The sequence below is a fragment of the Solenopsis invicta genome, chromosome 1 (genome assembly GCF_016802725.1).
Source record: "Solenopsis invicta isolate M01_SB chromosome 1, UNIL_Sinv_3.0, whole genome shotgun sequence".
Lineage (NCBI taxonomy): Eukaryota > Metazoa > Arthropoda > Insecta > Hymenoptera > Formicidae > Solenopsis > Solenopsis invicta.
Window position 1 is genome coordinate 24,463,579 of NC_052664.1, and position 16,298 is coordinate 24,479,876.

Below are 16,298 nucleotides of genomic sequence, written 5' to 3' on the forward strand. Positions count from 1 at the left end.
ACACAGTAGAAAATATTTTCAAACATCAATCCTATCGTATTTTGGTATAATTTTATATTGCACATCATTGCTTAATTTTATCATATTATATTGGATATGTGGATTAAGTAATCATATCTCCAGGTCTCATGCAGTAAATAAAAATAAATTAAAATTAAAATTGCAACTTATTTTAATTTATTCGAGTTCGCGCTTTAAAGCATTTTAAATATTTTTGAATTCAAGTGAACTCAAATGGATTGAAATACGAAACGCGCTTTTCTTCATTTTAAATTCGGATGGATTCATGTCCCGATTACATTATTTTTAGATTCAAATGAATTGAAATATGAAATGAGCTATTTATCGTATTGAATTCATATTATTTTTAGATAACAAATAGATTCGAAAAATCTGAAGCGCGAATTCGAAAATGTTAAAATTTATTTCTATCCGTTTCGATTCATTTTTGTTTGCTAAAGTAGCAAGTTGTCGTTTTGCCGTCATTTTAACGTCAAAGTAATGACTTTGATAACATTTTGACGTCAAATAACGTTAGCTTACCTGAGCCGTTACGTTATTGTATGATATAATATACCTGAACGTGTAAATTTTAGATCATTTTCATTGGCTAATTTTAAACATATTTCATTTAAAGCTATCATATCCTTGACATTTTTATATTAATGAGTAGAAAATTAACAAACTTTCAAAATAAACACTAAAGAAAGGCGTGTGATTTCTTTTCCTTATATATGTTTCTGTTTGTAAAATCAATGCTTGAAAAATCGCTGTAATATCACAGATAATAACTGTAGCATATATCATGGAAAACTATGCAAGAGTCTCGTGTGGAATTTTCTAAATTAAAAAATTTCACGTATCAAATAAAAACGTTATGTAATACAAAGTTTTTATTAGACGCAGTTTTGCTCACAGTCTTGAATGTGACCAAATATAAAATGTGAACGTAAAAGTGTAAATGTAAAAAATATAACAATTTTAGGATTACAATAACTTTACCTTTGTACAAATCTGCGATCGAGCACAAATGCAAGAATGTGTAATCTCTTACATGATCAACATTTTTGAATGACATGAGTCATGGCGGTTTTGCATCTTCTTCCTATATACTTATAGCATGCGGATAAAATTATACATGTAAAGGCCGCTATTCATAATTTTAAATTGTGTTTAAGGAAATTGAAAGTATTCCTCATAATTTCTTAGTTACAAGCCTTTATGTCAAAATTTAATTGGCGAAATTTCGGTAACCTTATCCTAATTACTTACACAAAAAAATGATAGTTTAAATATAAATCAAAGGTATTAAATAATTGGTTGCACTAGATAACTTCTTAGTCACAATAGCCTCATCAACTAAGTTGATGAGACCATTAGCTGAAATAATCAACTCACAATCAGATTTGTTGTGCAGGAGCGATGATTGGAATTTATTTTGCGACGCTCACTGTTTTTTCGAATAATGCGCATATGTTTTTCACTCGCTCTGTATCGTGTCTGATGGTGCATTGCTTGAATGTAAGTGAAGAAAAAGTTTGATATCAACATATGCAGCAGAGTTCTGACGATACAAATAAATGTATCATTTAAGACTAAGAAGTTGCCTAGTGCATCCAATTATTAAATGTAGTACGATAATTTACTAGTGCAGAGCATTTTTTACATTCTGTTTTTTTTTGCATCAATATGCACACAACTACGCAATAAATCAATCAGCTAGAGCAGCCAAGTAGTAGATTATCGCGCGAAAGTTATTAGGCTCTAGTAACTAATAAGTAAGCCACAAAATAAATATTTGGTCGAAGTAGCAAAGTCACGTATTTACTCTAACCAACTTTGTAACAGCTTTGAAAATTGGCTGTTGCAACCAATTAAAATGCTATGCCATATTTTATCATTTAAATTAGCTACATCAACTAATTCTAGGCTGCAGCCCTTATGAAAAATACACCTAACTAGTATTCGAAATGACACTCAAATAAGTGTTAACTCTTAAATAAACTTCTTGAGAGGTTTTTCTCAAATAAACTTGAGAGTTAACACTCAATTGGGTGTCATTTCCAACACTAGTTGGGTGTAATTTTCATGAAGGAGCAGCCAATCTTTTTTTCAGTGTAACAACAATAGAGTTCCCGTCATGGAAGTTGGAGAAATCTCCGACTGGACGATAACAGATGAGCGTGAGGCAACCAGGAAACGTGCTGTCATCCCCCAGTCACCCCAACAAGCATCAACAAAAGATAGTCAGTACCCTAAAATCCCAGGACATCCCCTGACATTATAGTGATTAAGATCGGTATTCATAGTCAATTCTTACATTTAAGACTGCCTTAAGTATCATCTTAAAATGCCATCAACAAATCAGGTTATATTAGCATCTTGAGACATTACTAAAACGATCTCAAAATAAGAATTGACTATGAATACCAGCCTAAGAATCTCACATATCCTTCGGTCTCTCCCCAGGGGGGGGAATCTAGCAAAGTTTTCCCACGTAAAAACCCAACAAACACCACGTTACATGTAACGTAAATGTTAGTTGTAATTTCCCACTCAACAATGTAACTGTTATATAACACACTCGTTATATAACAGTTACATTGTTGAGTGGGAAATTACAACTAACATTTACGTTATATGTAACGTTGTTTTTGGTGGGAAAGAATCTTTTTTTGTTCTGCTTTTAGAACACAGATGCCCAATCCCTTATTAATATGATCCGCGGGCAATTGTTAATATTTGAAATCTAGCCCTTTGAAGAAATTGCCTCAAGAATTTCCATCCCCTTTTTTCGCTTATATGCTCACTATAATTACCTCGTATTGAAGGCTATGGAAAATAATAATCTCTAATTGGAGAAATTTATTCGAAGTCCTTCATCCCTCAAGTAACTCCCAGGAGATAATTACGGCGAGCATACAGGCGAAAAAAGATATAAAAGATTTTCCACGCAATTACTCGCATCCCTTCTTCTTTCTCGCTTGTATGATCATTTTAATTATTTCATAAAAGATTAGCTAATTTAAATTGGATTTCAAATTAGAGATTATTTTTCGAAAATTTTTTGCTTCAATTATTTTGTTCAATATCTTTTTCGGATGCATGCTCGTGATAATTGCCTCTTGGGAGGATTACTTCGTAGAACAATTTAAATTAGACTTTAAATTCGAGATCATTATAAAAATTTTCTGGTTCAATCATTCACGTCTCAATATTTTTATTCGCCCCTACGTGCTTATCATAATTATCTCTTAAAAGGATTACACAGACAATAATTTAGATTAGATCTTGAATTAGAAAGTGATTGTTATTTCTCCAGAAACCACTGATCCAGAGAAGAACACAAAAGTGTTTAAAAAAAATAGTTATCAGATTAATTTTTGAAAAATCTAGAAGTTTAATTAATTATATGTTTCTATCTGTGACATTTTGTTTTACTTTGCTCCTTTTTTAAAATGCTAATTTTTATATACACGATTTTCGTACCTTCTACTGTATGTGAAATTTAGCTTAATTTTTTTTTAAGGGATATTAAAGTACAACATTATAAAAGCGTAAGCGATTTGCTTCTGTTTTATATGGTATATTTCCCAATATTCTCAATAAATACTGTCTTCTTAAATAAATTATCAATTTAATAATTATTTTTTTAAATTATTGGCTTCTATAATGTTCATTTCTATTCCTGAAAACTTAATAACTAAATTCCAAATAAAAAAGAATTTATTTTTAAAATTTTTATAAAATTTTTTTTATTTTATCAGCGGCATTTATTTTTCAATTGGTTATTTATAAAAATTTAAATAAAAAAACAAGAATCAAAAATACAATTCTAAGAACAGTTTTCCCACAGAAGCACAATAACGTGGTGGGGCTCTAGTCACATCGAAAAAGTCGACGGGGAGTACGTTTCGCTTTCCACAGTAAATCCGCGTTAACTTCTCCTTATATAGACCAGTCTTGTCCCAGTCGTCGAATCTCGCTGACCATTTTAATTTTTGTTGTAATTTTAATCTTTATTGACATATTAATTTTTGTTGTACAAATCCAAAGAAAATACCCGCCAATTCGGAAACGTTATATTAATATTTGAGTAAGCAAAAGTTAAAAAATAGTATTTCTTTAATACAATTTGTCGGTAATATTTATCCCCTTTATCTTGATGAAGAGAACAATTCTAGATTTGTTCATTAAAATTCGTTGTTTATTAAAATTAAAAACCCAGCTTTATTTTGTCTATCACCAAAATTGACTTCATGATTGGTATTAATATTTCTCACAGTTTGTAACTGTAGAGGAAATAAAAGTGACTGTGATTTTTAGGTGTTAAAACATGCATTATGTCGTGTCAGCGACTTATGTTTATTTTATACATCTACCATTCCGTCGTGTTATTTTGCGTCTCTGCACAATTTCACGGAACTAACGAGAACAACGGTATTCGATTATTGCCTGCCTATGCCATCGCCTCGAGAGCCAGTCTTCTCGGTTCGACAACATGTGGAACACAATTACGAAATTTTCAAGACGCTGTCGATCAACGGATATTGTGGGGCTTGAAGAGTAAGTAAAATTTATTTTAAATATGATCAACTGAATACAAAGTCAAGAAAGCTAATCAAAATTTCTCACGTCTATTTTATATTTTATTAAATTGTTTAATTGCGCGAGTCATTAAAGATGAGAGTCTAGTTGCCGAAACTGACTTGAATCTCGTTCTTCCATCTTTGTTTATAAGAAAATAAAGCAGAGAATCGTTTATGAAAATACATCTATAAAATAAAATATATAATTGGATCTCTTAGATTTCTACATAATTAGAGAAATTATTTCTCTTTCTCTCTTTCTCAATATTTTAATTAATGTTTATATTATATAAAAAATTATATTTGTGAAGTCATTCATCTCATCCTTAGATATTTTATAATTAAAATTTTATTATTATTTTATATTTTGTAAATTATACATAGTATGTAATTAACAAGTGGAATGTGAATTTATCAAGTAAATTAACTTTAGTCTCAAGCAATAACACGGGAAAATATTTTCATATATAATTATATATAAATACAACTAAATGTTTATATATAATCGTACATAATATATATAATATACATAATTTTATATAATAATTTTTATAATGTACAATATATATTATATATATATTTCATGAATATTACATATATAATTATATACGGACATATTTTAAACATAATTATATAATTTTTTCCTTGGTAAATTCAATTGATCGAGTTTAAAAAATTGATTCAGTAAACGTAAATTATCTGAATTTTAAAACATTATTCAGACAGAGTCAATATAAAGAACTGTTTTATGTCAAATTTTTGCGCAGTTGCAAATTCTTAAGATTCCTTATTACATGATGCAATAGGTTGTTCATTACTAAAACGCGATAAAGTGTTCATTATTGCGAGTCTGAAAAGTATCATTTATTACCTATTCGGTTAGGTAAGTTCTCAAATATGTTCTTTTTCTCTCGATTGGAGAACAGTCTGTCCGAGGTATATGGGTTGCAGTTCGAACGTAATTCGTTTATATTCACACATTATGCAACATATTTTCCTTAAGTGTATTACCACTGCACATTGTGTCGCACGCGTAACTTTCGGTTGGAACACTTAGCCAAATCAACTTTCTTCGTGTTACACAAGGAACTAGTTTCTCAGCCGCATGTGCGAGGGAAAAGCATCTATTACGCGTGCAACACAGCGCGATTTTCTCTCATTTCATTTCGAGGATCCTGTAACCCGCAGATTGAGGCACGCGCCGCATGTCACGGTGTGCCTCTGTGACGTTTAGAGAACGGTAGAGTCAAGAGTACACACTCTCTTAGATACGCAACATGTGTCTAATAGATATTCCCACATTTATATCTCGTGTTCCGAATATTTTAACATTATCATTACATCATTACATGACGGGAACGATCTGAGTGAAAGTTAATTCAAATAAGTAATGAAATAATAAAAATGTTGTCTTTTGCAATTAGTATTACTTCAATTCAATGCTTCAATATCACACCGAACAATATCGGAATTGTATAATTCCGTTGTGTTTTATAATAATCATTGAAATTAATGAAGCAAATTGCAAATAATTTAAATTAAAAAAAAAAAAACATCGAGAAATTTGAATAACGCGAGATATCTAAAAATCATAATTAGTTATCTTGGCTTCAACAATTAATGAAAGCTTCAATGATTACTTGGCAATGAAAAAATATAATTTAATATTTTTGCGTGAATAAAAATTGTGTATTTTTGTTTTCAAGTATTAGATTCTAGTGGCGGTCCTAAACCAGGTTTCTTGTATGGGAATAATTTTTGGCTGGGCAGTCGTAGCCAGTGCCTCGATGCAACAAACAGGATTCCTTTTGAGATCGCAGAGCGGCTTATATTGAATAATACACGCTATCATAATCCGCAGAATGAATTCCCGCCTTTCGAAGTGAATTACATCGTTGCTTATCTCAAACACAATAGTACTCTTCAGTACCACATGGGTCTACAAAACGAAGTAAGTTTATTCTTCGTGAGATTACAACTAGAGTGTATCTCTCGTATTTTAAATCGATGCTTTGCCGCAGATCTCTTAATATTCGTTTTATAATCAAATTTTAGCAATAACGTTGGTTGAAATCACACGCTTTCTTGCATTTTTCTATATATTACGGCAGATAAGTCTTATTTTAAATTTAATGCGAGAAAATTAAAGTAATTTTATCGCTAACATAAACGATGCCAAATGCAATTTAGTCTATGGGTCATATGGTACATATACAATGTCGTAAATCATAAAAAGAGAAAGTTTCACTAAAATTGACATATTATAGCTCGTTCGAATACATATGAACTTTCGACGATAGATTCTCTGATAGATATTCAAATTTTTTATAATATAAAATTACGAAAATTACTATTTAAAAAAAAAATGAAAAAACAGTAACGATAATGCATCTTGGCATTGCATCCGATGTTAGGTGTGCTATATAGAAGATTCTGTTTTAGGATGTAATTACGCTCGGCCTCTGTTTGCCCGCGTCCTGTTCCGTGAATGATGTAAGCTTCATTCTGGAGGGAATATTTCGTGACAGAGGTCTCTTAATTAATGACCTGTATTCCGTGGACCTCAGCCTGATCCAGGTAAAAGATTTAAAGGACGATCACCAATGGCTGTTAAGTGGTGCGATACCTCTCATATGGTATGTCGAAAAATGTGAAGACAACAAAATTAACATTACAGTTAAAATAATAACATACGTTAAATTTAATTTACCAATGAGAAAGCATTGAAAGACATGCTTGCACATTAATTTTATTTTTTTAGTGTTGTTTTAGTGCTTATTTTTTCTATGATGATAAGCGGCACGATATACGATATATTCATATATCAAAAATATTTAAAAGCAAAGAGAAAAACTGCCGTTAGTAAGTATACGCTTAAAACTTCTTTTTCAGCAATAGATTACCTAATATTGATCTTGTACGTATTCCTCGTATTCTAAAAAAAAATCACGCTCATGCAAGTAAATTGCTTTTACTTCAGCAAATTAGAATCAACCATTTTAATAAAATTCTATAAAAAGATATTTTTCCCTCCCGTATTATTTATTTGTATAAAGCAGTATCTTTTCTTCCCAATATTTTTGTTGGCAAACGAATTTCGTGATTTTTGTATCAATATAGATACTAAAGATTATAAATCGTGATTTAGGTGTAGAAAATACGGTTGAGGAAATGGAAATGACAAATTCATCGACGCCATGTAAGAAAAATCGAATCGGGAAAGTGCTAATGTGTTTCTCCATTTATACTAATACGAAAATGATATTTAATACGGAAATGAATGCTGATGTGATATCTGTTATCCATGGTTTAAGATTTTTAACCATGTTCTGGATAATCATGGTCCACACCATATTTTACACGGCAGATTATTTCGGTAAGTGTGAGGAAACAACGAAAATTGTAGAATTGATTTATTTACGTGTTTTGACGTGTTATTTTTCATGCATAACGGTCATCATTTTGTACACATAGATAATAAAATGTGGGTTATGAGATTCTCCGAGGGTATCCCGATTCAAGTGATAAGCAACGCAACCATATCGGTCGATACCTTTTTCTTTATAAGTGGATTTTTATTGACATATACGTATCTAAAGGATAAAACGGACGAAAAATGGAATAAATCATGTAATTATGGAGAGAAGCTGAAAGAGTTCTTTGTCTGCGTAATAAGAAGATTTATCCGGTATGTTTCTCTATTATCTTGATTTGCGCGGACAATAAACAAAGACAACGCTGTAAACGTGAAAGCATTAATGATACTAATGAGCAAAATAAAAGATTGCGATTTAATAATTTGATTGAATATGAATTAGATACTAATGAATGATCCTTATCTCGTGTTTTTTTTTAATTAAATTTAAAAATTTATTTTTAGATTGACACCGCCTTACATGATGATGATAGGAATATTGCAAATAAACTCGGCTTGGTACGACAAGACCTCACAATTCTACGTTCAAGAGAAACCGCATGAAACTTGCGCGAAATATTGGTGGAGAAATCTCTTGTACATAAATAATCTGTTCGATTACAATACGATGGTATAAACCAATGGTTAAATCAATTATTATTATATATCTATTTAAGATTATGCTGGGAAGCATACGAAAGATTACTTCGAATTGCTGATAGAATTATTTTTATTTTCTTACAGTGCATGTCCTGGAGTTGGTATCTAGCCAGTGATATGCAATTCTTTACAATCGGTCTGGCGCTCTTGATTTTGTCATCTATGTAAGTTAAACAGTTGTTGCACTCAAATAAAAAGTGTTTAATTTGAAAATATTAAAATGTTTCGTTTCTGCCTTTGTTTTTTAAATACTTAAAAATGTTTAAACATTGTTCAGATTTAAAACATTAAAACGTTTAAAGCTATTAAAGATTTAAAATTTAAATGTTTTAGTGCTTTAAATTTAAATATTGTTTAAAACTAAAATATTTTTATGTATTTAAAAAACAAAAAAAGAAATAAAACATTTTATCTTAAAATTAAATGTTTCTTTTTTTGAGCGTGACGAGGGGATGCTACATATTTACCGCGCATAAATCCGAATAAATATAAGCTGCTTTCAGATATTTTTACACAGCTGTTGCCATACTAAGTATGCTTCTAATGGGCTCAATTATTCTAAGCGGTTATACCTCGTACATTAATGAATATGTTCCGACGTAAGTTGCAAAGTTATCTTATTAATCGTGAGATTAATTAAATAAATGAGTACACTTTTTTTATTGCAGCTTGGACGAACAGTATAGACTTTTAGATGTCTTATACTTTCCACCGTGGCTTCGAATTGGTCCATATATTATTGGAATGATTACAGGTTACATTATAGTGAGACTAAACAAAAATATAAGCTTAAAAAAGGTAAAGTATTACTTATATATCTTCAAATATATAAACTTATAGAGATATTATTTATATACTTTTAGATAAAAGTTTGAAAACATAAGCAATAGTTGAAACAGCTATAGCTATATGAACCATATGCAAACTAATTAATATTTCTAAATTTACATGTAACAATTACAGATTGTCATTTCTAATGATGAGAAAACGATTTGATTTGAAATATCTATCTTACTATAATAAACTTATTATAGTAAATTAATTTAAAAAAAAAATGGCTTTGTTCAAAATAGCCAATTTATTAAAATTAATAATAATCGTATCTAGCAATTGTATTAAAAAAGCTTTTACCATTTACACTGATTTCAATTATTTATAAAATAAGATTTACAAATAAAATTAATTATTTATATAAATTAAAATAAAGATTTCTTCTGTTATTCAATGTGACTATAATAAAAAAACAAGCATTATAAGAAATCATATAAATATACAAAAATTATTTAACTCGGATACAAATTATATCCTACAATATTTTAAATATAATGTGTAAACTTTCAGAACACTATAATTTTATGTTGGACTCTTGGTAGTGCTTGCAATATTTTCGTATTATTCGGCCTTTGCAACCGACAGATATCCATTTTGTCTACTGCTATCTATGTTGCATTAAGTAGAACAGTTTGGGGCATAGGTATAGCATGGATTGTAATTGTCTGCTTTACTAAGCACGGAGGTTAGTTAATTTAATAATTTATATATAAATTTTATATTATATTGGCATAAATAAATTGTAATATATTACGTAACTTATATTGCATTAAAATTCACCCATTAGAATTCACGCCTTAATAACACTTTTATGGAACGCCATTTTTATTATTTATTAGTAATATAATAATTTCAGAAGAAATTATATGTATATTTTGTAAAAAAAAATTTCTGCAATGTTATTTTTTGCATAATATTGTATTTATATGATTATCATAAATTATAAAATTTATCTTTAAAAAATTGTTCCATTTAATGCATTATGTACACTACTGTCAAAAATGTTATAGCATATATTATTTAAACAATAAAGTTAAAGGTTTTTGCAATATCAATGATAATTCATTTAATGATCTAATCAATATTTCTTTCAAAGTATATATTATTGTAATAAATAAACAAAATGGTATTAATTCATAGCTTTTCTTTAAAAAATATTTTTTTCAATCATCAGAGTATTGTAAAAATTCATTATTTATCGCAATTGATACTTTATTGTAAAAATCTGTTTTACTAAACATAATTTTTTGAAATTATCGGTGTAATGTAAACATTATTGATTTTATGCAATTGTTATACACGCAATAAATAAATTCCCTAGACAGTATAAAAAACTAATGAGAGATTGCCCAATATATTACCATTTTAGCCAATCCCTCATAAGCTACACTATTCTATATATTTTTCAATTTTTGTAACAGTAACAAAACATAAAAAATGTTGTAATTTAGAAAAAAAATTTTATTCTTGTTCATCGAATTGACTTCATTACAGGCATTGTGAAGGAGCTATTAACAAGCAAAATCTGGATTCCTCTTAGCAGACTCACGTATTGCGCTTACCTTTTAAATCCTTTTATCATAAATTCAATTCGTTTGCACAATGAAACATCTGTTCACTTAGAGTTTTTGTCCATGGTAAGTACACGAACAATGAAAACTCCGACATCGACGAAAAAAAAACGCTTATTGTCACAATTTTCATTTTTAGAGCGCCATGGTTATAGGACACTTTGGGCTTAGTTATTTCTGTGCTTACGCATTATCCTTGATAGCAGAGTCACCGTTTATCTTATTAATGCGAATATTCATCCAATCTCGCAGCAGGAAAAAATATAAGGGACACGAGATTATAATTTCGCATACATAATTGCGACGGAAATGCTGTAATATATATTGTAATAGTAATTAAAATCGAATAAAATAAAATTGATTTTTAGACTACAATACAGATATCTTTTTATACATTTATGCGAAACACACCGTATTCGGCCTCGATGGAGCTTGATGATAAACAGAGTATGATTCAGAAATTATGTGGAAGGAACGTTGCGTGTACGGTTAATTCATTAAATTGTAAGAATGCACATGAATCTAGATTCGTTTTTATCAAGTAGGCATATTATATATAGCATCCACAAGCGGAATTCAGTCAAAATCTCTTGTACTGGCTTGAAGTAGTAGATCAAGAGTTTCCACAGTTCATTTACAAAACTACAAATTATCAGACTCAAAATTCCCCGTGGCGCTATATATGAACCGGGGAATGTATTCTGGGTGGTGCCGGCGAGGTAATGGATCGATTCGCACGTGAGGCCTGTTCGCGTCTACCTTCCTCCAGCTGCTTCTCGAGCTGCTCTTTCAAGACTAGAAGCTCCCTTGTTCTTTGATAAACAGGATCCTTAAAATAGACAAAAGTAAATAAACGACGATATTCTACAATACATAAACTATTTAATGTGATAATGCTTAAATATATTCATATACCTGTTGCCGCATACTGGGATTCCATCTACAATATAGACTTTTCCACGGTTTAATGTACCGCATACTAGCAACTGGCATTAAAACAAGTTGATAGTTTGTACCAGACCGATAAAGAGGATTTAGATATAGAGCTAATTGACTATTGGTATATGACCAGAGGGAAACTGTTCTTTGCTTCACTTGTTCTTGCACTCTTTCGCGCTCGCTGTAAATGTTATTATATAACTCGTGTACAGAAAAATATAAGGCAAATAATATACTATATAAATATGTACTATATAAATATGTACCTGCTAAACAAGAATGTGCCAAATCTGCAAGAGTAAAGATGATCGAGAATAGTAATTAGAAAATGTTCGTTGAATTCGAAAGCATTGGGAAATTGCCGCATTATTTGCCAAACGCAATCAATAAACTGTAAAAATACCGGCGATCTATCTGCATCGCTATGGTGTTCATCACCGTGGCCTATCCTCTAAAAAACCATTATTAGTTATAACAAATATAATAATAATATAAAACATTGTAAAAACAACTTAAAGTTCTATGTACCTGTTGAAATTTATGTCCAAAGCTAAGCCATTCTTTTTCTATTAGAACCTCAAATCCTTTGACTGTTCTATAGTATGGATCTAACATTAACATTGCGAGAGCTGTAAGCTACAAAAAAAAAAATTAACAATGTGTATATGTAATAAATATTGTAACGTTTCGATTTATGTATATTCATTGGTAATTAGAATCGGTCAATACAAAATATAAAATTTGCTATTACGATTTTTTTTCAGCTTAACTATTCAAAATAAAGAAATGCATTTTTATGAACAATTTTTAATATTTTAATGTGTAAAAGATATATTTATTTACATAATTTTTTATTTCAAGTGTTACAGAATAAAAATAAATTTTTAATAAATATAAAAATCAGAAAATATCATATTTTTTTAATTAATCCCTTCTCAAAAACACATTTTTTTATCAAACAATTAGATTAGAAAAGTCTCTTAATAATAAAATAAATTAATTAGAATTAAACAATATTTACTTGTGCTGTTCGATCCCAACCGTCGGAACAGTGAACTAAAACAGAAGTCTTGTGATTTTCGACTTTGTCCACAATTCTTACAGCTCCAGCAAGAACACATTTGATATGCTTGAGCCACATCGTTGATTCTATGCCCGATAGCCATCGAGCCTCATCAATTGTGGGAAAACATAATTCTGAAACAAAGCTTTTATAGGGAAACTAAAAAAAAAAAAAAAAAACTTTCTATCAATATAATTTTGACAAAAATGATACCTTTTAACTTCCTAAGGCTTTCTCTCATAACATGTATATTGTGAATGTCGAGAAAGACCAATTCTGCGTTTTGATAAGCATCTTCGCTTTCATATCCACCTCCTTTCGCTTTGTTTGCTATCGCATTTGGCATCGGACGCGCATCCATAATAAAAAGTTTGTGACTTTGTGCGTTAGCATCCATTATTAGTTGGACATACCTTTCGTCTTCGCGACTTCGTTTGCCTCCAACGCCTACTAATGGCTGAGCGCAACGAGTTATCGTTGCTTGGCTTTCTGGATGAATCCATGAGAGAACCGGAAGTCTACCTCTACTCCTAAAAGATGCAGAGGCTTGGAGATCTTCGTCAGTCGCTGCTGCAGGTACTGCCCAGACAGCTGGATAACTGTCGCATAGCGAATATGTATCATTGATTTTGGATATTTTCCACATGTCATTATTTACACCCTGAAATTCAATAAGAGATGATATCAAAATTTAAACAAATAGTTATGTCACGTGTACTATCAAGCTTTAAATTAGATATTACATTTCTCTTGATACATACCATCCTCTTTAATTCCGCAATAGGTTCGTAAACATTCCAACCATTTTCAGAAAAAGTTTCAGAGTATTCAAAGGCAAAAAGAGGTAACTTGTGAGATAATGGAAAAGAATACTGTTGTAGTTTCTCAAATACATCTCGTCTGGAATGATTCTCCTGCTTATGAGCAAATCTGAGATTTCTCATATCTTTACAAAACACCTCGATTCCATAAGAATTCTCTCCTCTACTCGACGCACCACCAACTTTTTCAATCCGACTAACAACCCCCAACGGCACTTCAACAACATAAGGCGTTTCTCGATCTATACTACGAAAGTGAAGCTTGTAATTCGTAACACTAAGAATCCCTCTGGCAGGCCCCGAGTAAGGACACAAATAGGTAACTTCGTGTGCAATGCCTTGTACCCGTTCTCCATTCAAGAGTGGTGGTCCCGTATCTCCTCCAGACAAATTCTAACCATAAAATAGTGGTATAAGTAATTGGCTAAAAATATTGTGTAATGATGAATTTTATGATAAAAGAAAGTTTTTTAATTTTCTATAACTTCAACAGAATAAATAATAACAGCAGTGAATATATTGCAAAGTAAAAGTGAAATAATAAGAAAATTTACTCAACAGAACAATATTTCAATAAAAATACATATTTTATCATTTTTCAACTATCATTAAATGTTTGTCAAATGAAAAATGTATAAACAAAAGAACTTTACTGTATTCGAGCATTTGCTACAAACTCACTTTTACTTGATTATCTTTTTTAGTCTCTAGAGCAGAGACTATATTATTATCTGTTGAAGTAGAGCTTGAAGAAAAACTTTTTGAGTGTGAAGCTTTTTCCCAACTCTCCTAAAGAAATTTACAGATTCATTCAAGATTTAATAAACAGCAACAGCTGTGTTATGAGTTACAGTCAAATAAATTTAACTTCTTACCAATTCCTGACCCATCTTTGAATTAAGCGAACTGCTTTTGCTATCTGAGTTGAGAGAATCTGAACTGGCATTCTTCGAATTGCTTTGTTCTGTGCCCAGGAGTTCTGCACTGCCTTTCTTTTCCATACTTGTATTAAAGTCCAAAATTCTTCTACGTTCGTTGCAATGACATTCTTATTTTCAACCTTATTTATTACTATCTATAAATGTATAAATACCGTATGCACCTGCACATAACCAATTATAACGTAAGATGTGATAATTAATTTAAAAAGTGTGTCAGTAGTTGATAACTAATACTAATCTTCTTAACTAATACTAATCTTAAAGATCTTGAGTTAATGAGATCAAAATAACGTGTTCAATAAATATTAAATCAAATAAGACACATTTTTCTGAATATATTTAGTAATAAATATCGTACGAATACATTCCGAATATATAAAATATGTCAAAACACGTAACAAAATGTATAGAGTGTGATATTTACAGTATAATATTTAAATGCCTTTCTATTCGCTAAAGGATCTTGACTCGGTATCTATGACATAACCTCACAAAATATACAGCGCTCTTGATAGCATGACAATAAAATGATCGTAATTAAAGATCGAATGACAGGATTATTGGAGCGCGATGTAAACAGCACATACTTTCACAGAAAACTTGCGACAAAAAGGAATTTAAGGACATGACCGGAATTAAGAGCGAAACATGCCGTGCCACGCCCCGAAGTGTACGGGTTCGCTTTATTATCCTCCAAGACGTGCAAAAATTTCAACTGCCTCGAGACCTGTGCAATGCCGAACACAAACCTGTTTCACTTTGTATTTATGCAATGTAACCCGTAGCGTTCGCTTTTGTCAGTGCAACGTACTTTTGACAGACGCGGCCATTTTGCATGCGTTCATCGACAGGTGACGCTGCACTCCTTTCCACCCACAGCTCCACGTGCACTGTGCACCTGTTTCTTATAAATTTTCGGTGTGTTTAAACTTTCTAAAAATTAAATTAATGATTTATAATTATTATATCAAGTATTAGATTAATAAGTATTATATTATGTAAGAGTTAAATTTTTCATTTCAAGAACACTCGATTTCAACAATGTATTCAATTTAAAAAAATTTTTTTTAATATTAACAAATATAAAATTTTTTTATAAATAACATAACCACACATAAATATCTTTAATTATTTATTAAACCATTATGTATCTCACATATGTTATTGACCAAATATTTCAGAGATTTACGTAAAGTATAATTTTATAAGATATTTAACTTTTAAATATATTTTAATGAAATACATAAATTTGTAAAACTAATCTATTATTATACATAATATTAAGTACAAATGGCAGTTTTGTTTAATGTTGTTTTCACATATCATTAATTAAAGAACTTCTTTTTTATAATTAGATATATAAAAGTAAATAACTACTAATAAAATTTACATACAAAAATACAAATTTTGCAATAAACTTCCCACACAAAAAACTAAATATAAAAATAATATTTACAATAGTAAATAT

At 30.2% G+C, this 16,298-nt stretch overlaps 2 protein-coding genes across 8 annotated transcripts; one reads left to right on the forward strand and one right to left on the reverse strand.

Annotated features, from left to right (window-relative positions):
• The first annotated feature begins 3,956 nt into the window (after window positions 1–3,956).
• LOC105202083 (nose resistant to fluoxetine protein 6) lies at window positions 3,957–11,441 on the forward strand. 2 transcript variants are annotated; one of them, XM_011170469.3, is made up of 14 exons: window positions 3,957–4,096; window positions 4,327–4,566; window positions 6,296–6,540; window positions 7,032–7,225; window positions 7,351–7,451; window positions 7,738–7,965; window positions 8,064–8,277; window positions 8,470–8,635; window positions 8,749–8,828; window positions 9,168–9,263; window positions 9,333–9,462; window positions 10,006–10,180; window positions 10,990–11,132; window positions 11,206–11,364. In XM_011170469.3, the coding sequence occupies exons 2-14, from the start codon at window positions 4,344–4,346 to the stop codon at window positions 11,362–11,364; spliced, it is 2,154 nt and encodes a 717-aa protein (XP_011168771.1). In that variant the 5' UTR covers window positions 3,957–4,096; window positions 4,327–4,343. The 2 variants fall into 2 exon arrangements, with proteins under 2 accessions (XP_011168771.1, XP_025988215.1); XM_026132430.2 differs by lacking the exon at window positions 3,957–4,096 and having other exon boundaries at window positions 4,344–4,566; window positions 11,206–11,441.
• LOC105202084 (myotubularin-related protein 2) lies at window positions 10,935–15,695 on the reverse strand. Of its 6 annotated transcripts, XR_005576083.1 has the most exons (11): window positions 15,580–15,695; window positions 14,765–14,991; window positions 14,571–14,678; window positions 13,830–14,282; window positions 13,282–13,729; window positions 13,027–13,202; window positions 12,534–12,641; window positions 12,272–12,456; window positions 11,982–12,186; window positions 11,478–11,895; window positions 10,935–11,378 (listed from the first exon to the last, which is right to left on the reverse strand). XR_005576083.1 is itself a non-coding variant. In XM_026132431.2 (10 exons), the coding sequence occupies exons 2-10, from the start codon at window positions 14,888–14,890 to the stop codon at window positions 11,743–11,745; spliced, it is 1,962 nt and encodes a 653-aa protein (XP_025988216.1). In that variant the 5' UTR covers window positions 14,891–14,991; window positions 15,580–15,695; the 3' UTR covers window positions 10,935–11,742. The 6 variants fall into 6 exon arrangements, 5 of the variants coding, with proteins under 5 accessions (XP_025988216.1, XP_039312130.1, XP_039312125.1 ...); XM_026132431.2 differs by having other exon boundaries at window positions 10,935–11,895; XM_039456196.1 differs by lacking the exon at window positions 10,935–11,378 and having other exon boundaries at window positions 11,616–11,895; window positions 15,418–15,689.
• Window positions 15,696–16,298: the final 603 nt, after the last annotated feature.